At 51.5% G+C, this 23,142-nt stretch overlaps 4 protein-coding genes across 4 annotated transcripts in view; 2 read left to right on the top strand and 2 right to left on the bottom strand.

The window, feature by feature from the left end:
• Window positions 1–677: 677 nt before the first annotated feature.
• si:ch211-168d23.3 (BRD4-interacting chromatin-remodeling complex-associated protein) lies at window positions 678–7,535 on the bottom strand. Its single transcript, XM_047018220.1, has 13 exons — window positions 7,448–7,535; window positions 6,964–7,009; window positions 6,718–6,760; window positions 6,445–6,510; window positions 4,710–6,194; window positions 4,304–4,531; window positions 3,210–3,681; window positions 2,899–3,023; window positions 2,759–2,820; window positions 2,419–2,567; window positions 2,185–2,279; window positions 1,769–1,871; window positions 678–1,438 (listed from the first exon to the last, which is right to left on the bottom strand). Coding segments are annotated over exons 1-13 (3,636 nt in total). The 5' UTR covers window positions 7,449–7,535.
• Window positions 7,536–9,333: 1,798 nt separating this feature from the next.
• Window positions 9,334–11,058, bottom strand: LOC124464819 (enhancer of rudimentary homolog). Its single transcript, XM_047016691.1, has 4 exons — window positions 10,946–11,058; window positions 10,311–10,398; window positions 9,946–10,066; window positions 9,334–9,667 (listed from the first exon to the last, which is right to left on the bottom strand). The coding sequence occupies exons 1-4, from the start codon at window positions 10,946–10,948 to the stop codon at window positions 9,565–9,567; spliced, it is 315 nt and encodes a 104-aa protein (XP_046872647.1). The 5' UTR covers window positions 10,949–11,058; the 3' UTR covers window positions 9,334–9,564.
• A 110-nt stretch (window positions 11,059–11,168) lies between these two features.
• psen1 (presenilin 1) lies at window positions 11,169–19,302 on the top strand. Its single transcript, XM_047018272.1, has 11 exons — window positions 11,169–11,567; window positions 12,232–12,317; window positions 13,718–14,004; window positions 15,107–15,248; window positions 15,340–15,407; window positions 15,681–15,901; window positions 16,624–16,722; window positions 16,807–16,890; window positions 17,051–17,275; window positions 17,666–17,784; window positions 17,979–19,302. The coding sequence occupies exons 2-11, from the start codon at window positions 12,282–12,284 to the stop codon at window positions 18,132–18,134; spliced, it is 1,437 nt and encodes a 478-aa protein (XP_046874228.1). The 5' UTR covers window positions 11,169–11,567; window positions 12,232–12,281; the 3' UTR covers window positions 18,135–19,302.
• Window positions 19,303–22,887: 3,585 nt separating this feature from the next.
• LOC124463639 (papilin-like) overlaps window positions 22,888–23,142 on the top strand; it is a 21,469-nt gene continuing 21,214 nt past the window's right edge. Inside the window, 1 exon segment of the mRNA XM_047015451.1 lies at window positions 22,888–23,142. This exon segment is cut by the window's right edge and continues 228 nt beyond it. The gene's annotated coding sequence lies outside the window, so the exon portion shown is untranslated.

The following is a 23,142-nucleotide window of genomic DNA, read 5'->3' as shown; positions in this document are numbered from 1 at the left end:
CCTCTTGGTTTCCTCCTCCAGGAGCTGTGTTGGACAGGCTCCTGCGCTCCAGAGACTGCAGACACAACGTTCGCTGGTGTATACGGGATGGAGCAGGTCACATGACCTCTTTGGGGTCTGACAAGCCGAAGGGGGGGGTCAGGTTTGAAGAGTGCGACGTCCCTGACACCCTCCATCTCAACTCTCCTCAGACTCCCTAGCCCCTCACATCCAGGCACACATAGTCACATTAAGAAACACACACACAGGCGCACACACACACACACCTTCCCTTGATCGACGTCACTCATCTTGAACACAGTTGGCACAGATGATCAAAGTAAGTACCCTGGCGGCTTAGCGCAAGGCAAAAAAACAAAACCATTCACATTTCAACGGAATTCTCTAGAAAACTATTGAATAATCTCAGTCTAACCCTCTCCTTCTTCACCCTACTATTACTTATATACTATATGCTGATGAAGGTTACACCTGCTCTGCTTTTGACCTGTGGATGACCTTAAACTACCACTAAAACTGTAAATATCTCCTATTTAAATAGATTTTCCACAAATATGTACATCAAATGAAGTATCTAACAACTACAGGACATAAATAGTGCTGCTGTCGTGTGCCCCTATCCCCCTTGGCAACCCAGAGTCTCCCAGCCCCCCCCCCTCCCAGAGCCCCCCCCCCTCCTACAGGTGTCCCTCCAGGATGCTGGTGACCCCCTGGTCCAGGGCGGGAGCTTGCTGGCTACGGGGAGTGGGGGCGCTAGGACCCTGTAGACGCTGAAGCTCCAGGATGCTGTCGATGGCACTCTGCAGGTGTTCACTGAGCATGTGGTCCTCTGGGGGGAGGCGCTCGGCCGGGTGGGGCTCGGGCAGGGGCTGGCGGGGTAGGGGGTTGTAGCTCTTTAGGGTAGGGCCGCTGGAGTCTGGAGGGGGCGGAGCCCCACAGGCGGTGCGGCGCTCCGACAGAGGAGGGGCGTTGGGAGTCACTCGCGGCGCCGCTTGCCCCCGCACTTCCGTCCGCACTTCCGTCCGTCCGGGATGCCCAACCTCCTCAGCAGCGTTCGGAGGCGGGGCGCCGTTGGATATCCCCGCCCTGGGCAGAGGACAGGGTGTCCCATTGGTTCCGTGAGGGCTCTGCTCCTTGACGATCAAGCTCCCATTGGTCAGCTGCCCGGCGTGGTTCCGTTTGAGGCCGGAGGGGGCGGAGCGTCGCGAGGGGTCGCAAGCGGAGTTGAGGACAACCTTCCTGGAGCCGGACTCATGTTTGATGGTGAGCCTCAGACCCCCCCTGGTGCTGGAGCGGTAGGTCCGGAGGCCGGGCGGGCGGGTGGACAGGCGCATCCAGGCAGGGGAGGATGGGGGGCTGTCAGAGGGGACGTGGGGAGAGGGGGTGTAGGCACAAGGGGGAGCGGACGATGGTGCACAAAGGTCCATCAGAAAGGACTCTGTAATAAGAAGGTTAGGGTGGGTTAGGGTGGGATAGGTTAGGTTGGGTTAGGGTGAGATAGGTTAGGTTTGGATCATGGTGGGATTTAGGTTGAGGTAAGGGTTCTGGTCAGATTCAGTGTTAATTCAGAGTCTGGCTTGGAGTTAAGATCAGGTCAGGTTTAGTATCAAGACAGGGTTGGGGTCAGGGCAATGTCAAGGGTCAGCGTCAGGGCTGGGTCAAGGTCTATGTCAGGCTCATGGTCAGGGGTGGGTCAGGATCAGGGTCAGGGGTCGGGGCTGAGTCAGGGTCAAGGCTGGGTCAGGGTCAGGGCTGGGTGGGGTCTGACCTGGGTCTCTGCGGGCCCTCCTCCTCTCCTCTCCCAGCGCCAGGCGCTCCGCCTGGAGGAACAGCCTCTCCAGCATCACCATCTCTGCAGATGGGCTCACCTGCTGGGACAACACACTCACATGAAACAAACATACCTAAACTTGATGTACTTTTTATGTTGCTGCAAATAACCTCTGAAGAATGGCATGTAAATGTCAGAATCTATGCATTTAATGAGTGATCTGACAAAGATGGTAATGCAATTTAGAATTTTAATTGTTGTACAATAAAAAATTATATTATTTTGTGTATATATATATATATATATAGCGCTTAATGTTGTCGTGAATGTCTTGCTGACAAACAGCCAGCAAGTGGAGAAGGTTCATGAGGGGGGGGGGGGGGGGGGGGGGGGGGCTGGTGAGCTGTTCTAACCTGGGCTTCCCCCACCAGTAGCTGCCTGTACTTGTTGACCATGTCCTTGGTGCGGTTCAGGAGAAACGCTGACACCGAATCAAACCGCTCGTCCACTGCAGAGTAACACAGTGCAGGTCAAACACACAGGAGTCAAACGATGTGATGACTCACATCGTTTGTGATGGCTAACATGGAGGTTCCTCACTATTGACTGAACCAATAGTGAAACATACGTACAGGCTCCAGGTTTACCTGAGCTGAAGTGTGTGTGTACAGCCTCCAGCCCAGCACAGGTGTGGTAAGGGAGCAGGTTTCTCATTGCTTCCTCTAGACTGGAGAAGGGCATGCAAGGGGCGGGGTTGTGGACCGCCTCCTGGTCCAAGAACATCTGCTGCTGGAGCCTGGGGAGAACACACACCCCACACACACCACACACACCCCACACACACCCCACACCACACACACCCCACCACACACACACCACACATCAGCACAACTATCACATAAATCATCTTGAAGAAATGTACTTACCTTATCGTGCTTCACCTCCCCCCCTTTCCCTCCTCTCCCTCCCCCCCCCCCCTCTCTTTACCTGTGTCTGCGCATGGCTGGTGTTAGTATCTCCTCCCACCTCTCCTCCGCAGGGCCTGGAACCTGGAGGACATTACAAGGGTATCGTTTTAGGACAAACACATCAGGGGAATGCAGTTCATCTTCAGGACTGTCTCTTACCTTCATCCCTGACTGCAGATCCTGGGCCAGGGGATGGTGGAGGTGGTGTCTGGGGGGCTGGGGTGGAGGGGAAGGCAGGTGGACTTCAAGACTAAAGGTTATACCCTCCATGTCCGAGATAGCAGCTGGTGGCATGTAAGATGATGCCAACGATGAAAATGAGGATGATGATAACAGTGGTAACAATGAAGTTAGGTGAGGGAAACATAGAGATAAGAAACTCAGTTAAACCAATCAAACCAAGCAACGGCAACTGTTGTTTTACATCTACAGAGGGATGGATTCATTTGAGCTTCTCATGACACACTCACTGTTTTGTGTGTGCTGCTGGACAGCAGGGGGCCCCCCCTCCACAGACATATAGGGGGGGTCCAACTGTCCCAGAGGCCCGGAGACGCTGGGGGCCGGAGCGAGGGGGCTGCTGTACTCGGCCAGTCGGGCCTGGGGAGTTGAGCTGCCCCCCCCAGCAGCTGGAGAAGCCCTGCTGGGGGGCGGGGTGATGTCCAGGGCCTGGTCCAGGGGGGAGCAGAGCACGGCTGGGTCCTGGCTCTCAGACCCCAGAGGAGAGGTCATCCCACAGGGGTGGCTCAGCGCAGACAGTCCCTCGGTCAGCTCCTGGTTGGTCAGGACAGATAGGGCTCCGGAGGCCTCACCAATGAGTGAAGGCGTGGGGGGCGGGTCCTCTGTCGGATTGGCCACGGGTGAGGTGTGAGGCTCCTCGGGCTCCATGGGCAGAGCAGCCCTGACTGCCTCCGCTGCTGGGCTGGGACACAGATGCTTCTGCTGGGGTGGAGAGAATCATCACATGGAAATGGCACAGGCAGGTTATCCTTTCAGCTTGTTTTGATTTAGCATGACAGAGTACCACCTCACCTCAATGGCAGCCTTAGCCTGCCCTTTCATATTTAATAAAGAGAAAGATGTGAGTGGGGTATTTCAAGGTTTCAGGGAGTCAGGTGGCTGAGCGGTTAGGGAATCGGGCTTGTAATCTGAAGGTTGCCAGTTCGATTCCCAAATGACGTTGTGTCCTTGGGCAAGGCACTTCACCCTACTTGCCTCGGGGGAATGTCCCTGTACTTACTGTAAGTCGCTCTGGATAAGAGTGTCTGCTAAATGACTAAATGTAAATGTGTAAATGTAAGGTTTCTTCAAACCCTCAAAGTGAACATGGCCAATTATCATCCACAACGTCATACTTCAGATTACCTCGAAAAAGCTCTCATTTGTAGGAAATTTCCTCAAACGTTTTTAACCACTCTGAGCAAAAATAGCTTTTGCAAAGATTTGTCGGAATTATGCCCAGCATTGATGAATTTCTCAGCGCGTGAGTATTAACTATGGGAGTTGACCTGGCTTTGGTGTTTAGTTACACTTGACAGGTAGTCAACATGATGGAGAGACAGACCTGCAGAATGTTCTGGATGAAGGTCTGGGCCCCCAGGGGCACCTCCTCCAGCTTCCTGTCGCTCTGGGGCAGCATGAGTTCGGGCAGGGGGGCCGCCACAGGTGGGGGGTCGGGGCCCGGGGGGCTGGCCTGGGGGGCTGGCAGCAGGGTGACCACAGGGGGGGAGGGGGGCTGGAGACCTGGGACCACAGACTGCGGAGCGGCGTGTTGGAGAACGTGTCTGTTTGACTGTCGGGACAAAGTCAACAAAGCAATTATCACCACCTGTGTGTAGGTTTTCCGGCAAGAGAAGCTCCTCCCCCTATACGTAGATTTGGGACGAAAGGGTCTCCAAAATAAACCCATTCTATTTTCAGCATCCCCTCGTCTCTGCCTCCTCACAACCTGGACGTGTGGAGGGTCTCACCTGGCCCCGCTGCTGCTCCCGCTCGTCTGTTCCTCTCCTTCCCTCCAGCGGCGGCCTCTCCGGGAGCAGAACCACAGACGCCTGCTGCAGGCTCAGCTGGGCCTCCGTGACCGCCCCCCTCCGGGCTGGGGTGGCAAAGGGCAGCCCCTGCACCACGGGGCCACCGTTGAGGATGGAGATGGACGCGAGGTCTGGGGGCAGCATGGTGGAGCTGTTGATCAGGGTGATGTGGTTCCCCAGGGCGGGGCTGTGGACCAGTGTGGCACGCTGGCTTGGCCCCGTTGGGGCGTAGGCAGACGCTAGCTGCGCCGGCATCTGGAAGACTGTAGGGGGTGCCGGCTGGATTTGCAAGGGGCCGGAGAGGAGGGCGCCCTGGCGCAGAGTCAGCTGCCCGGACGGCGTGGTGAACACGGGGCTGAAGTTGAGGTGGCGATGGGGGACGGTCAGGATCTGGGAGCCGTCAACCAGGTGGCCTGCCGAGGAGGACACGCCCTGGATGGGGGGGCCCTGGGGGCCAGGTGTGAGGAGGGACCGAGGGGCCCCCACAGGCTGGGACAGGGTGACAGGGGCCTGGCTGGGGAGGAGGAACTGGCCTTGGCCCTGAAAGAGGCCCTGGGGCTGCAGCACGAAGGAGCCCCCCTGATTGAGGAGCTGCAGGCTGACAGGCTTGGGGGGCTGGGGGCCGGGTGGGGGCTGCGAGGGGAGATGGGGGCCCGGAGGAGGGGACAGCAGGATGTTGGGAGACGTGGTCCCAGGGACAAAGGTGAGACCCGAGGAGGGTTTGTGCCCGGGAGGCTTGGGGCTGATCTGTACCAGCCGGGGCTGGATGCTGATGGGCAGCTTGGGCTGGATGGGGAGGGGACCCCTCTGGAGCAGGATTCCCGGGCCCGGGGTGGTCCTCAGGCTGGGGGCGATGAGGGGGCGCCCTGTCAAGCCGGGGAGGGCCTTCTGGAGGAGCATGCTGGAGTCCTGGACAGGACTCAGGGAGAAGGAGGGTTCGGGGGGAGGGGCGGGGAACACGCTCCCAGGGAGGAGACCCATGAGCTGAGGAGCGGTGGGCTTCAGAGAGGGGCAGCCCGGCCCCACGGCCAGCAGGGAGGGCTGGGGGGGCTCCACCGCTGCCTGGGTGTCCCTGGGCAGGGCGGGGGGGAAGGGCACCACTTTAGGGAGGAAGGGCATGACAGGAGGGGAGACGAGGGGGCCGGGGGCATACAGAGACGGGCCCTCCCCAGGGGGATCCAGGCCCGCCTCCAGAGCCATGGTCTGCTCTGTGATGTCAGCCTCCTGGAGACTCTGCTGGAGGATGTCACAGGCCACCTCCTCGTCCTCGGCACGCCCTGCCTGGGCTGCCCCCCCAGCGGCCCCTGGGGAGGCGTCTGGCTCCGGGGACGCCAGCAGAGCCTCCTCCAGGAAGGACAGATCCACACAGCCAGGGGGGGGCGTGTCTTGGGAGGTGCTGTCCTCAGCCAATAGAGAGACAGGGCTCTAAGGGGGGGGGGGGGGGGTCAGGGATGAGGGGGAAAGGAAGGGGGAGTGTGGGTGAGGGGCAAGGGGGGAGTAAGGTTGGAGGAGAGAGACGGAGGAACACAAGGAGAAAGGGAGACCATCAAACAGGGAGTAGCAGACAGCAAGACCCCCAGAGGTTCCTGCGACCCTGGTGTCACCCTAGTTTGACTCTGGTGTGACCGTAGTTTGACACCGATGTGACCCTGGCTGGAGGACCGGACAGACTCACCGGGGCGTCGGTGAGCAGGGAGGGCTCCCCAGAGGAGGAGCTGAGCAGCAGGTCTTCATCCTGTAGCTGGGGGCAGAACCAGGGTTAGATGGACCATGCTCCTAATCAGCACTCAGTAACTATGACTGGTACTGGACCTGTACTCCCTGCTCCCTCACCAAACACCTCCTCTCTACATACATGTGCTGGTTGTGGCTGTGTGGAAGGCAATGTTTTGTGTGTGTGTGTGTCTCACGATGGTCTTGATGGAGGGAGACCTGTGGATGTCCTTACCTCATGAGTCCCGTGGAGGAAGTCGTTCAGTGCCTGGGGATCGCTGTGACAGAAGAAGAGCTGTTACAAACCAGCCACCTTTTTCTGCATACTGGGTACTCTCACACACACCACAATACACTCTGTACCTCACACACACACCACAATACACTCTCTACCTCTCACACACTGTGGACCTCAAACACACAAGTACCTCTCTACCACACACACAACACACGTTAGGTCCCATCTTCCTCACACACTCACCACAAAACATCAAGTAGACAAGTCCCATCTTCATCCTCCATGTCCACTGAGAGAGAGGGGGGGGAGGAGAGAGGGGGGAGCAGACGGGGAGGGGGAAGAGGAAGCGAGGAGAAAGGTGAAAGATAGAAGTAGGGAAAGAGAAAGAGAAACAGAAAGAGAGAGAGGGAGACGGAGACGGAGAGGGAGAGGGAGAGGGAGAGGGAGAGGGAGAGGGAGAGGGAGAGAGAGAGAGAGAGAGAGAGAGAGAGAGAGAGAGAGAGAGAGAGAGAGAGAGAGAGAGAGAGAAGAAACGGAAGGACCACGGTGAGAGAAAGTGAGGTATGGTCACATTCTCAGTTTTGGCCTCTTGTCAATGAAAACCCCACAAAGCCAGCAAGACGTTGTGCACTGATAAGGTATTCTATGCAGTTCGGAGTAGTTACACATGTCATTGACTTTGTTTCCCCTTGCAAGCGTGATCCAGGGAGGTGTAATGTGAACCTACTTCATATGTGGGAGACCCCATGCAGAGCAGACAGACAGAGTTCTCGTGGTGGCCTCATGGGACGTGTTGGCCGGGGTTCAGGCCTGGGCAGGGGCTGGGGGCCAGGCAGGAGAGGCAGCTGGACTCGGGGGCAGAACCTCCGTGTGCTGGGGCATCACTGCTCCTCACAGCCTACAAACAGACGTGTCCGTGCTGCGAGGTCATTTAAGGTTGAAGTGATTCGTTCCATGTAGCCCACTTGTTTCACGTGGTTGTATGTACAATCGATCTAATCGTTTAGCAGTCCTTTGATACTAGCCTAACACGAAGTGTGTGTGTGTGTGTTTGTATCATTTGTAGGGTGAGAGTTTCATGTTAGAACAGAATCTTAAGTAGGCTAATTTATTCCCACTGTGAGACATTATCTAATGATGTACGACATTCAGTAAACACGATCTTTATTGTCATCAATTCAATAAACGTAGAGCTGACAAAAAGGGGCTGTCACTTGTAAACGAGATTATTGTGAGGAAGTCTCTTAAAACAGACGTGCAAACTGGAGGACAAATCTGCTCATGGATGGCTACCCACTGGCGTGTACGGCTTGTCATCGTGGGTATCTATAAAGAGAACGCATGAACCTCGCAACAGCCAGCCTTTTACAAAATCACTCCCTCGCTCGCTCGCTCAATTTTCAGGGGAGGTCCCTTAAAATAAGACTATCCTCCTCCGCGCTTCACTGTCATATTTTTGTTTACAACTCACAACCGCCGCATTAACACCATTGCCGTACCGCATCGAGCGCTGAAATAAGCAAATGATCCCATCGAACATGCAGCGGCGCGCAGGATCGATTATTGTCACGCAAATAGCCTTGGTTATGAAGATACAGTGACGCATAAATGCTCAAATATAACCTGCGTAAGGTGGAAGTGAGCAGACCTAGAAAATAACGTTCGAAACAATGTTGTGAATGTATGTGTGTCTGCACGGACGGGGGGTACAGATGCTCCTTGGTTTCTTTAACGGGGGGACCGTAGGGGCTGACGCTGTCTCCGCCGCACATCATCTCGCAGTAACAAAAGACGTCTGTGTAAACAGCACAGCTATGCTACCTCCCTCTCCATCGTTTTCTCATTCTACCGTCAGAATAATTCGGCAATTCAACCCCAAAAAAACTCACCCCTTCTTTGTGGTTTATTGTCCTGTCAAGCGGGCCTCTGCGCCATCGATTCTCACTCAGAGGTCTTTCAGATGCTAAGGAGAAGGGGAGGGGGGTGCTGGGGGTGGGGGTACTGGGGTGGGTGTGAGAAACAAGAGTGGAAGCCGATCAGAAACACAAAGGTAGAAAATAGTAATGTGGCCCGGCCGCCGCTATGCCCCTCAGATGTGAAAGCGAGTACGGGGTGCTCTTGTCTTTTTCAGGCATGCTTCAAACGCTTCAAAAATGCCCGCTCTTGGTTAATGCGCGATCTTCTGTGAGCTGTAACAGTACGCATATAGTGTGATCACGGAGCCCAATGAGAAATGTGTCCCTTAAATTCGGTCCCACATACCAAATTCAGCCCGATATCGAGGAGACATAACAGCGACAGCACCAGACAAAATATGAGACAAGAACATTATTAAATCCGATCTGAAACGTCAAACTAATTATATACATTTTGTCATGAATTATCGACTACAACAATCGATTGGGGTGATCAGGCCCATTCATATAAAAAGACTAGCACCCGACTAGTTTCCTTAAAATTAAGCACACTTTGGGTTGCATCTTTCGGATGAACGAGTAGTTCAAACAAACTAGTAGTGTCAAACGATGCACTTGTAGTCTATATAAACCAACAAAAGCAGCCTACATTTGAATACTTGGGAGAAGACAAAGCAAAAATATAAACAAAATCAGGTTCAAGGTATTTCGTTTTTAATAGAAGTAGGCCTTTTAATACAAAACGGGGGAAAAAATCTCTGTGCCAGAAAAAAAGAACTTACAAATAGTAAAATATTATGGACTTCAAACTTTTTTCCATTCTTACCCTTACAATTCTTGCCAATAACCCCCCCGCCCCCCTTCAGCCCCCCCCCCCCCCCCCCACACACACACACAAACACACACATGCATGTTGGAGCTCCAGGTCTCATTTTCCAGACTGCTGGGCCTGGCGACGCAGAAGGACGTAGATCTTCTCCTTGATCCAGTCCTTGTTGTAGGGCTGGTAGGTTTGTGTGTCAGTACGGTACCTGAGACACACACACACACACCTCAGAGATGGCAGACAGAACTTCCTCAGGCGCAGCTACTGGGATGTACAAGCTCCCAAACTGATTATAGCTATGGTTGCAGAGACATTAGATTAGGTATGCGTGTGTGTAGCATGAATGCACTTTAACACAAACATTTGAGATCAAAGTTGTCTGCTAAATATCTAAAATATGAAGAGAAATATTTAATATGCAATCGAAGTCACATAGTCACTCAAGTTCCAATCTGTGGATGAAGAACATGCAGGCAGACTTACACCAAACAGCTGAGGTCAGCCAGGTCGTCAATAAAATCAAACAGCTGGCTGATATCATATGTTATGGAGGGACTGCTGGGGTTCATTCTCTTCAGGTGCTCCTCATACATCTTGCACACACCTGTGGAAGTGAAGAAGATGTCAAAAAGACTGAGCTTCTATTCTTAGGCCACTTTCCTCATCGGATGAGGACTCAAACTCACTCAACCTCTGTCATATTTAGAACCCGAATAATTATCACCCGTTTATCGTGTAACCCCCCCCCCCTCCCCCCCCCCCTCCCCCCCCCCCCCCCCCCCCCCCCCCCCCCCACACACAAAATGCAAACGACAGTCCGTTACAGGTAACATTTTGATTGAATTTACCTTCCATGCACTCATTAACTGATTCGTAGTCTGCATAGGTACGGCCCTCTGGTCTCTTGGTGGGCTGCACGAGCAGAATGGTGTGAGACTGAAATATCAAACACGTCACGGAAAGACTGTTAGAAATGCAAACAACTTTGATCAACAGAAAAGCCACAAATATAACCAAATAAATTCGCCCAATTTGTATATAGTTATGTAAATTTAATTTGTTGGTTTTGAACGGAAAACACAAGGCTAGTTAGTGTAAGTCAGCACTGCCCCCTACTAGGCTAATATCCTATCCAAGAAGACTGTTTGTAACCTATTAGGTTACAAACAGTCTTCTTGGATGTTCACGTTGCAGTATACAGCTGTACACCATCAATGGTCAGTATTAGTGACCATTGATAGTCTCAGTGAATGTCTAAATATCGTAGGTAATGTTACATCAGTCGCCAGTGTTACCATCCCCCATTTCATAAATGTATGAGGTGGCTAGTTAGCTAGCTAGCTAGCTTGCTTCTGGCAGCATTGCATTGGCAGATGAAACCTATCGCCAGACGAGCCTTCAGTAATAGTAGCCTGGTTACAATGGTTACATGCGTTAGATGTCTCGACATACACATGTATACGTCAAATTAAAAGCAACTGACCATGATTTCTTCAAGGGGCTCTCAATTACACGCGTATCTTGCTACTTTTACTCGTGGTTTCGCTAGCAGGTCGGTTTGCTATGTAGCTTGCACCGGAAAAAAACTCAGATACGTAGCAACGGGGCGTGTCTTTTCATTTAACGTTTGCATTGGGCACATACATTTTGAGCCATGAGCCAGCCAGTTCATTATCATGTGGGTGGAGTTTGCGGTTGAATAGTTTTAAATTCCACCCTGGTGTAGAATAGTGTCATCTTCGAACTTAATAGAAAAATCGTGTCTTATTTTTAGAAGTTTTAAGTCAACACATACCATTTACGTTGTTAAACGGGGCCGTTAAGGTGTAGAAACGATAATAACAAAACTCTGCAATCTTGAATGCCTCCCAAATTTGACTGTAGCAACGGAAGCACTTTCCCTACAGCCCGGATGCTAAGCCTTCAACAAAAAGAACCAAGGAACAATAAGGAAGAAAGTGCCCATAACCGGGTTTAAAGACAGCAACGCCCTGGCTCCTATATCATCGTAGAAACTAAACCACATTTGCAACTTCTGTATTTTTGGTATTTTGGTCTGCTAGCAAACGGAAAACGAAATAGGATCGGGCATCATCAAGCACCAGGTTCGCTCGTCTTGCGTCCACACAACAGGCACGGCCGTGCTGCCCTGCCTCAATCATTAGTCTAACCACAGTTAGCCATGTCTCCTTATCGTTTTAATTCCTGGGCAATGCCAGAAGTCAGAACTGTTAATTGAACAACTTGTAAAGCTAGATTTGGGAAGGTAGTTGCTGTGTCCTTATGTCCAGCTTGAAAACAGTTGCTGTATAATGCATGACCGGTAGTTCGCATGACCGGTGCGAATGTAGCTGGTCAGCTAGTTACATGGGCATCGCTGAAAGGAACGAGGGAGGGAAAAGTCATAGTAACTGTTGACTTGCTAAATCTGTCCATAGTATGTTCCCAATGACCCTCTGAGAGGCTCTGATAGAGGAGGCAGGGAACGGCTATAAAAATATGTATTTATATATTTACTTTATGAAACGCTTTAGTTACTCCCACATGTGTTGTCATACGTGACGACAGATGTATGGCGTTTCAGCTATTCTGTTTTATTTATCCTTGCGTTTATCTATGAATTAAAGCATCTATGTCATAAATTAAAATAGCGATTTTATATTAAGTATGATGCACAGTGTTTGTTACCTGTCACTGATGTCCAGTCACAAGATTTTCAACATACTTTACTTTGCACTTGACACAGTCGATATTCTCTGTCTCTTCTAGGAAAGAAGAACTTTGCCTGCATGTGAAAGCACAAGTCTTTTCAGCCAACAATGGCCAACAATGCAGAGGATATTGAGAACAATATGGTCAGTATGAATCCAGCTTGAGAGGGTACATGGTTGCTGAAGTCGCGAATGTGAATATTTTACATGAGCATGATAACATAGTCATTTTGCAAACACACTTTTACGACACACAGAGGGGGATCTGAACCTGAAACCTCTTGACCCGCAGACAGTTGCTAGACCCCATGATTGTTTTTTATCAATCAATTAATGATTGATTGTCAAAGGTTTGCAGACTAAGGTGTGGCCTGTGTCACCCGTGAGTCAAAGTCCTGCTGTCTCAGTGGCTCCCCAGTCTTCTCGGAGCCTGGGCTTATCTCTGCTTCCCTTATCTCTGCTTCTGTGTTTCCACAGCAACACCTGCAGCCTCTCAGGTCAGGAGAAAGTGGGTCAATTTAGGATGGTCCAGCCCTCCTACGCTTACACAGACCTCTGCTGTCACTGGGGATGAGTGTAGCACAGTGATGGAGCATTGGACTGTAGATCATGAATTTGCAGGTTCAAATCCCCCTGCTTGTCACTCGGGATGAGAAGCATCTGCTAAACTAATTCACTACATTAGCATTAGTCCACTAGGATACATCGGGGAAAACATAAGCTTGAGAAACCACGTTTGCAATACACAGAAGCTCAAAATGAATTTGATGTCAGAATGTATGGGGGGGAGGGGGGTCAGATGGCTGAGTGGTTAGGGAATCGGGCTATTAATCAAAAGGTTGCCGGTTTGATTCCGGGCCGTGCCAAATGACGTTTGTGTCCTTGGGCAAGGCACTTCACCCTACTTGCTTTGGGGGGAATGTCCCTGTACTTACTGTAAGTCGCTCTGGATAAGAGCGTCTGCTGAATGACTAAATGAATGTAATGTAAATGTACCCCCCCCCCCCCCCAGCATAGCTGTCGGGATCCCAGCCAGGGTATAAAGCTGCATACCTTGGTGGGTACCTGAGGCAGGTGTGCTGTCTGGACTTGCCAGGCAGCCTGACAGTATTTCCCCTGCCGCCTCCTCCTCGCAGTGTCACCTGGCATGTGTGGACAGGGCAGGGTGGAGGAGGGCAGGTTGGAGGAGGACAGGGTGGAGGAGGACAGGGTGGAGAGGAGGGCTGGGTGGAGGAGGACAGGGTGGAGGAGGACAGGGTGGAGGAGGACAGGGTGGAGGAGGGCTGGGTGGAGGAGGGCTGGGTGGAGGAGGGCAGCCGGAGTTAGTGTTTCTCGGGGGCAAAGGAGCAGCGTGCCTGGCTGAGCTCCAGACTCACAGTCCTGCCTTGATAGTGGCGTGAGCCAGCCTGCTGTTGCTGTTGTAGAGGTGTGGAATGAACCACACACTGAATGTGGTTTGTTTGTGCTCGGTTTGTTGACTGAGCTCTCGTTTCCACTCCTCTCTCCTCCTGTCACCTTCCCTTTTTCGTTCCCCTCCCGTCCAGGCGAACGAGGCTCCGCAGCCCTCGGAGCCTGAGGTGACTGGGGTGAGGTCCAGAGGAGGAGGGGCGGGAGGAGGAGGGGGGTCGACAGAACAGAACGGCCAGCCCCCCGCCGCACGCCCCCCCCCGCAGGTGGTGGAGAACGACGAAGACGAGGACGAGGAGCTGACGCTGAAGTACGGGGCCAAGCACGTCATCATGCTGTTCGTCCCCGTCACGCTCTGCATGGTGGTGGTCGTGGCGACCATCAAGTCCGTCAGCTTCTACACGCAGAACGACGGCCAGAGACTGTGAGTATTGCGCAACAGTTTCCACTGGACGGCGGGGCTGTTAACTGATAGCCTGACGTTGTCATACTCATAATTCTAGTCAGAATATGAGTCTGAAAACTCTCCGTTGGGCTGTGACTATGTGGCGTGTTTCAACCGAACTCGTAAAACAAATGCCTCTTCGCTCAATTGGATAGACCTACAACCAATCAGAGCAACGACCAAATTATTTTGTGGGCGGGGTTAAGTTGGGCTGGAAGCCAGGCTAGTTAACTGAGGACTCGACTTGAGAATTCTGTTATGGCACCAACTGGAGGTTTACTTGTGATGCGGTATGGGCGCAGGGTCGCTGCACCACTGCACTACACCACTTAACCGCATCACTCACTGAACTTTCATTTCCTGATGTTGTTTTGGGGGAAAGTGTCTACAAGAGGAATCACATGTAAATGGAATGTGATGCCAAGACATCGCAATCAAGCAGCTGGTTTGCCTCTGATGCAGTACTCCAGCATGGCCACTAGATGATGCTAATGCAACACACGAGCCTCTCATCCCTCGATCCACACAAATGTCCTCATCCAGTATAGAAGGACAGTGTCTATAATGGATGAATTGAGCAGCTTTTATCCAAAGCTGTGTGTTGGGAAGAGGCCACGCGGTCTCTTGATCTGTCGTCAAATGATCTACCACTGAGCTGCACGCAGTGACGGTCTACTGTTGGGCCTGACTTGGGTCTTATGTTTGAGATAACAACAGATCACCTCGTATGAAAGCACCGCCTACTGACCAATCGATTATCTTGGAAAAGTGAATCACCGTTCTAAGAAGATCATGTGACCTTGGTGCGCGAATGGTGAGAGAGTCTCTTAGGAAGACCAGAGTTTTTGGAGACCTACAAATTGTTGTCTTTCCTAATAAATATAAAACATATTCATTCTCAGTGCACAGTTAAGAGGGTTAAGATGTTAATTGTGGAGATAAGGCATAGCTCAGTGGTAGAGATTTTTCGACCGCACATCAGGTCTAGAGGTTCAAATCCCCCTCTCAATGCTGCTAAAAGCACCTGCTAAACATGGCCGTCAAACGATGGTATAACTGTGTTCTTGTTGTTGGTGTCCAGCATCTACACCCCCTTCCCTGAGGACACAGAAACGGTGGGCCAGCGGGCCCTCAACTCGGTCCTGAACGCCACCATCATGATCAGCGTCATCATAGTGATGACCATGGTGCTGGTACTGCTCTACAAGTACCGCTGCTACAAGGTACGATGACCCCCCTCCCCCAGGCCCACACGCCTGTCCGGGCACTCCTGGTCTGACCAGCACCGCTGACCTCTGACCTCTGTCCACACAGGTGATCCAGGGCTGGCTCTTCCTGTCCTCCCTGCTCTTGCTGTTCTTCTTCTCCTATATCTACCTCAAGTGAGTCTGGTCCCCCTCCCTCTACCCCCGTCTCTCCTCCCTCTCTCCCTCCTCCCATGCCTCTCCCTCCTCCTCCTCTCAGAGGTGAGGGAACACACGTACAGATATGGCTAAGCGTGTCCACGGGTGTACTCCCGATGACTCAAACAGGATTATCCTGCACGTACATCTCCAATGCTGAGCTATGGAGGTGAGCGTCGCTGATGGCCTGCCCCCCCCCTGCCTCCCTCTGCCTCCCTCTGCCCCCCTCTGCCCCCCCCCCCCCCCCCACAGGGAGGTGTTCAAGACGTACAACGTGGCGATGGACTACATCACGCTGGCCGTGCTCATCTGGAACTTCGGTGTGGTGGGCATGATCTGCATCCACTGGCAGGGCCCCCTGCGGCTGCAGCAGGCCTACCTCATCATGATCAGCGCCCTCATGGCCCTCGTCTTCATCAAGTACCTGCCTGAGTGGACCGCCTGGCTCATCCTCGCTGTCATCTCCGTCTATGGTGAGAGGCTGACCAGTACTCTAGCCAGCACTCTGACCAGCACTCTGACCAGCACTCTAACCAGCTGACCAGCACTCTAACCAGCTAACCAGCACTCTGACCAGCTGACCAGCACTCTAACCAGCTAACCAGCATTCTAACCAGCTGACCAGCACTCTGACCAGCTGACCAGTACTCTAACCAGCGCCTGACTGCTTCTGCTCTATTTGTCTTGGCTATGAAGTTTATATCTGACTCTATTCTGACTGTTTCCTGTTTTTTCCTTGAGGAAGACTTGCCTTCTCTTTCCTCTCTTTATCTGTGGCCCAATAGTTTGACTTAATGTAAACACAACAACGTGCTGTTGAAGGTTCCAGCATGTTCTGTGTGGAATGCTGGGCCCGGCTGGTTGCTGTCTAGTGGCAGGATGTCGGCGCAGAGTCTACACACAGAAGGGAGAGACTCGGGAGGAAGTGGGTGAATCAGGATGACCTGGCCCTAATCTAACCCCAACCTTAACCTTAGCCCCAGCAGGAAACCACAGACAGAGAGAGAAATGGAGAGACACACAGAGTCAGAGACAAAGGGAGAGAGCCCGCACGGCCATTGATCTCATACTCAGTCTGGTGTCACCCTCAGCCTTGGAAAGACTCCTCTGTTCATGCTTTAAATACTTGTCTGTCTCTCCCTTTCTCTCTGTGTCCCCCCCCCCCCTCTCCCTCCCCCCTCCCTCCCCCCTCCAGACCTGCTGGCGGTGCTGTGTCCTAAAGGGCCTCTCAGGATCTTGGTGGAGACGGCCCAGGAGAGGAACGAGCCCATCTTCCCAGCCCTCATCTACTCCTGTAAGACCTCCAGCATGCGTCTCGGCACAGACACGCTAGCCTGAACCGTGTTCACCAGACATGTCTCCCTGCTCCTCCCCACAGCGACCATGGTGTGGCTGGTCAACATGGCCGACACCGACAGACCCAGGAAGAACTCGGGTTCCGCCTCTCAGCCTGAGAGCCAGGGTAAGTGGTGGTGACCAGAGGACTATGGACCCCCGTCGTTGGATCAACAACATTTAGCTGTTTAAGTTATATGTATTTCTATGTTTGGATTGTCATTATACTATAGTCATGTATGCATGTATAGCAATTCATTCTCATTTCATGCGGTCTGGATCAACAGCCTCAGCCACAACCCCAGCCCCAACCCCAGTCCCTGCCGCAACCCCAGCCCCAACCCCGGCCTCAGCCCTTGCCAGTCCCTCTGAGGATGATGGTGGCTTCACCTCCAACTGGGTGGGCCAACAGGAGCACCAGCTGGGCCCGCTCCAGTCCACTGAAGACACCAGGAGAGAGGTCCAGGAGCTGCCCTCCGCCCGCCCCCCCATCGACGACGACGACGAGGAGAGTGAGTCCCTCCCACCCGCCTCCGGCCGGACAGAAGGGGCCCCTGGGTCTCCCAGGCAGGCTGGTGGTTCCGGACTCAGCCCCCTCCTGTAGAGGGGCCCAGCTCTGGGTCTCCGCATGTGCCTGGCAGTCGGCTGTTTTCAGAACAGATTAGAAAGTAAAGAGAGGGAGAGGACCAGACTTGACGTCTCTCAAGCCTTCCCTCTCCTCTGGAGCTCAGAAGGTCACAGTAACTATGGGGTGGGATCCCCCACAGGACAGTAATTGCAGTACAGGAGGGATTTGAGGGGATTGGTTGTGCACGTGTGCTCTGGGGGGGGTTAGAGGGCGCAGGGCTTAAGAGCTGCGTGTGCGTGCGTGTTCTCCTCTGAGCGCTGTGCTGTGTTTCCAGGGGGTGTGAAGCTGGGCCTGGGAGACTTCATCTTCTACAGCATGCTGGTGGGCAAGGCCTCAGCCGCGGCCAGCGGAGACTGGAACACCACGCTGGCCTGCTTCGTGGCCATCCTCATCGTAAGACCCACCGTCCTGTCGCCAGCTCTGTAGCCTGGAGATCTGCACATCTGCCTTCTGTCTGTAGTCTGTCTGACTGACCCTCTCTGCCTCTGCCTCTCTCTCTCTCTCTCTCCAATATGAGGCATTATAAGTAACGGTTCCTGTCAGTCCTCTATGTTCCCCTCACATTGTGTGTGTGTGTGTGTCCCCAGGGCCTGTGCCTAACCCTGCTCCTCCTGGCCATCTTCAAGAAGGCCCTGCCCGCCCTGCCCATCTCCATCTTCTTCGGCCTGGTCTTCTACTTCGCCACGGACAATCTGGTGCGGCCCTTCATGGACCAGCTGGCCCTCCACCAGTTCTACATCTAGCAGGAGATCTCTTAGGATCTCCTAAGAGATACCCCCCCCCCCCCCACACACACACACGCACGCTCAGGCCACACACACCAGAGCACCCCCCCCCCCCCCCCCCCCCTCTGACACTCCCGGGTCAAAGGACAATGTAGGGGGCTCATCCAGCCCCCCTCTGATGAAGTCATGGACCAGAGCTGTTCTCGTTAGTTCTGTCTGTATCTGGGCTTGGAGTGGGCCCCAGCCTGCCCCTCCTCCATCCTCACGGCAACTGTTGTGCTTAACCATGATGATTGATTTTTTTTTATTTGTATTTTGGATCTCGAGTGATGAGTTTATCCTCTGAAAGGGAGGGGTACTGCAACACAGAGTTGTCGTGGCAATGGTCCTTGGCACATTTCAGAGACAGACACCGAAATCACTTCTCACCCGACGAGCGCCCTCCCACCACCGCTCCCCCCTCCGAGAGGAAGTCCGAATCAACACTATGTTTAAGCCTTCGAAACGCATACGGACTTTAATGTGACGTGATGTATTCTATGATGAGGATGATGATGATGATGATACTGGTTAATGTGTTTGAATTGTGTTTGAAATGTCAGTAGAGAGAGTGAGCTTGCTTCGTCTAGCTTTCTAAGAACCGAGTCTTTTCAGTCACGGATGCTCAACGTGAATCTGAAGCCCTGTGAACATGTCATCATGGACTCCCACTACGGTTTGTGCTAAACTCGATGCTTTGAAGCGATTTGTGGGTCGGAGGAAATGATAGTTCTGTAGATCATCTGTCCTTCTCTGGGGCAGTGTCAGAGCACCACACCCGCTTCATAATCATCTTTCTGCTGCACACCATGAGCTTTTGTACTGGCGAGAAACGCAGAGGTGAAACTTGCTGAATTGGGTTTCATGAGAATGACTCACTTTTCCTGGCTGCTCTAAATAGAGAGTATCCTGTCTGGCAAGAAGAGACTAGCTGCGCCAATTAACTCTTTATTATTGCACTCTTTGGATGGCTTAGTGTCCACTCTGTCGAGGAGGGAAACGACACTGTTCTGAGCCTGTTTCTGCTTTTCTGTTAAAATATGTTGAGTGACTGACCTTTCTTCACCCCTCACATGCATATGTGCATTATGCAAAGTTATTGATTTGAAATATCTTTCTTTTTTTTATAAATAAAGAATTAAACAGGTCTGTGGTCCCAGTGATGCATGCCAGCCACATGATTTATAAATGAATCAACATCATTTGTTCCTGGGGCGTTAATTGACTAAATTGGTTTTATTCAACGGACAACCACAGGGTAATTATTAGTATGGTACAGTTAAGCTGTCAGATGTATCATAAACAAACGATCATAAAGGAATCAATGCTGCTGATGGCGTAAATAAGATAAATAACTGATGAAGTAAATAAGATAAATAACTGATTAAGTAAATAAGATAAATAACTGATGATCTTAAAGAGCAACCAGATATGTAGTTAGCTATAATTAGTTACTGTAATCAGCTCTAGTTATTAGCCTTTAATTAGCCGTGGTGAGTTGCTGTTACCCCCCCCCCCCCCCCCCCCCCCCTCACCTGTTGAAGAGTCTAACAACATCAGACCCTGAAGGAGGCCCAGCGATGCTGTAGTCGTACCCAGTTATCAGTCATGGCCATTAATCCACACTGTCATGTGGATATCAAGGGTTAACCACCTCTTCATTTAGCAGGTGCTTTTCTCTAAATTGACATAAAGAGGGGGTTTTGAACCCATGACCTCTATATTGGCAGTCAAATGCTTAACCACTGAGCTGTACCACCCCATGTTAACCTGTCTTTTCGCCAGCAAGCTATGCCTGTGTGGAGGGCAGTACTGCAGTGTTACAACCTTTCACATCATCGTCCTGTGTCCATAAGGGATTGTATAATGGCCAAGGGACTCCATCGTGTTCAGCCGTTGTCCAGTCGTGATTCCTGACAGCATAGTCGTTGTTGAGTCGCCCTTGTTTGACGCAACAGAACTCTCTGGACGGTGGGAACAACGTGGACATTCCATGGAATATTGGTGCACTGGCATTCCGTGTCGATCCCTCTCTGCCAATTGGCAGACAGCGAGACTGGCATGATGCCTAGAACTCCGGAGGCATAAACTGTCGCCATGGGGACTGCTCGGCCTTGCAAGCCATGAGGACAGTGGCGTTTTATGACCATGTATCCATTTGTGTTTGGTAGCAGACTGGGATTTAACAAGGCACCACACTGCCATATCTGTGAAGAGGGATTTCTGGCTGGGTTACAACTGTGGGTCACTTCCTCAAAGCACCTCTTCATAAACAAATTCCTGATTAACACTGAGCATAGACATGGCACATTCCTGCTTTGGACAACAGCCTGAACTCAATTAATTTGGCTCCTTGTTGCAACGTTCTCAGTAAGAGTGTAATCTGGTTTCTAAAAGGAGGTAATCTGTGGTGTGTTCCCATCAGTAGACGGGAGTGTGTGAGGTGTGTGTGAGGTGTGTGTGAGGTGTGCCTGTGTCGTCGACAGCCCAGGATAGCTCTGCTAAGGGGATTACCAGGGACAGGGGGCGGGGGGAGGCTGGTCCATGTGAGACGTGCAAGGGATAGAGGGATTAGGATCTAGTAATCACCCAGGACAGAACACAACCACAGGACACACCGCGACAGGGACACGAGACCCCGCCACACCTAGAAAGACTCTCTCCCGAAAGACCACGAACGACCACCTTGTGACCGCTCCTTCTCGACCCTCTCTCTCTCTACCCTCTCTTGCTCTGTCTGCGGGGAGTCTCGGAGGATGTCGAAGGACAAGCTGGAGGGCCTGGTGAAGCGCATGGAGGGGACGCTGGCGGAGATGGAGCAGCTGAAGCAGCACTGCGGCAAGCAGAGCGAGGAGCTGAGCCAGCTGGTGGTGGAGCTCCGCAGGGAGAACCAGGAGCTGCTGGAGAAGTACAACCAGCTGGCCGTGGACATGAAGGAGGCCAAGGAGATCATAGAACAGCTGCAGGACACCAAGTACGCCTTTGACGCCAAGGAGAGACAGGCTCAGAAGCTAAGCCGGCAGCTCTGACTCCCCGGGAGCAAGGAAGAGAGTATGGTTATTACGGTAGGATGTTAGATGGTCTCTTGTGAAACTCTGGCTTCTTCTCGAGGGTGAAAAACTGGAGGTCTCGAAGGACAGGGTGGCACGCGATGGAATCTCGGCACGTTTGTTGTCCTGAATGTATAGATAGTTGAACAGCGTTTAGGCATGGAAGGGGGTGAAATGGAGGCGAAAGGTGGAGTCATGTCAATGTAAACTTAAATACTGTGGCTGTGCAGCGTCCGTTTTAAAACCCATGGTTATATGTGTAATGACAACCAAGACACAAGATTGGGGCTTTCTCAAATCATTACGGATGTGGGAATTTTGGGACAGAGAGGCCTGTCTAACTGGAACAAAGGTCAAACACACACATTCTTCTCATTAGTGGTCCAAAAAAGAACAACAACAAAAACAACATTGTGGAGCCAGACTAAACAATTGTCACACAACACTGACAAGCTTCTGACAGGCTGGGCAACGTTAGGGATGAGTGACTGTGACGACGGCGGGTGGTCATCTAATTCTGGATTTGACTGATGGTATTTGTGAAGCCCTGGTAAGTGTTCATGTGAGGCCAGCGGAACCTGCCTCCACAGGGGACCATGAAGATACAGATGGAGTCTGGAGATTATAGAAGCAGCACTTCCAGTTTGAGCAGGAAGTCAAAACCTCCTATGTTGAGACAGAAACAAAGGCTCTTTCCAGTTATGTACCCATTTATCCATGTTATTGATGCTTTGAAATCTTGTCTCCACACATCCTTCCATCATAAACACAACTTGAGATGTATTATGTTTATTTGTCAACATGAGAAATTACATTTCGGTTGTCTTTTTGGTCTAATTACAAAAATCACACAGCCATCTTTGCTATTCACCACAGAACAAAAACGACTCGATTTAATTCCAGTTATATGTGGATTGATAGGACCACCACAGCACAATACACAATTTGCGGGCTCTATCAATGTATTTTTCACAGGCTGTTGAAACCCACACATAACACATATGTAACCAGACACCTCATAAAAGGATAAACAGCAGGAAAATGTTAGTATAAGTGGAATTGGAACCATCACTTAATTTACCCAAATACATATTTTCACATGGCTGCCCTTCCCACAATTACAATTTGTTTGGGTGTTTCTTCCTCAAAAAGAGAGAGCACTTGAGATCTCCGTATTCCGTAAAACCTCACCCCCTAAAGAACGGGGAGGGGAGGACATTTTGGAAAACATATGGTGGCAATTTCCTAAACATAGCCCTCCTAGTGACCAGACTGGCTTCCTCTGTAAAAAGACATAACCACACTGTTGACATTCAGCGTTTTAACTGTCTGTTCACGCCAGAGATCAATGATAATGTCATAATAAAATGTTAAACTTCTTTCAGGTTTTTGAACAGTGTTTTATTCAATATATTCAAACAACATTTTCAATATGCTACACCCTAACAAAGTAACAATATGAAGTTGTATTATTTTCCATACTGGTCAATCAAAGAGCAACACGGGCCTGTTTCCATTAAGACTCGTGAAGAAACTTTTCAAATAAACAAACAAATGACATACCCAGTCATGAAAAAAATCCTACCCAAATTGTGTCCCTTTTATTCCCAGGGTAACTTTCTCTCAGTTTTACAATATGAAGGGGTCGTGCGAACACCCTGCTATTAGAGGTTGTTATCGTACAACTCCTGGCCCCTGCGGTAATAACAGCATGGTGAATATGAAGGCTGTGTATAAATGAGTCCTTTAAAACCCATTTAACACCAGGTTTAGGGAGATTCTCCACATGGACGTAATGGACGTAATAATTAACAGTTATTTTTACTATGTGAAATTACAGTCTCTGAGCACGCTTCCCACTTCTGTCATCAGCACGCGCAGTATAATTGCCCTGGGTACGCAGTACTCTGCAGAGGACTCGAGAGCTTTCACCAACG

Source organism: Hypomesus transpacificus, chromosome 3 (genome assembly GCF_021917145.1).
Source record: "Hypomesus transpacificus isolate Combined female chromosome 3, fHypTra1, whole genome shotgun sequence".
In the NCBI taxonomy this organism is placed as follows: Eukaryota; Metazoa; Chordata; class Actinopteri; order Osmeriformes; family Osmeridae; genus Hypomesus; species Hypomesus transpacificus.
The sequence above is the reverse complement of the archived record's forward strand: the minus strand, read 5'-3'. Positions and strand labels throughout refer to the sequence as shown.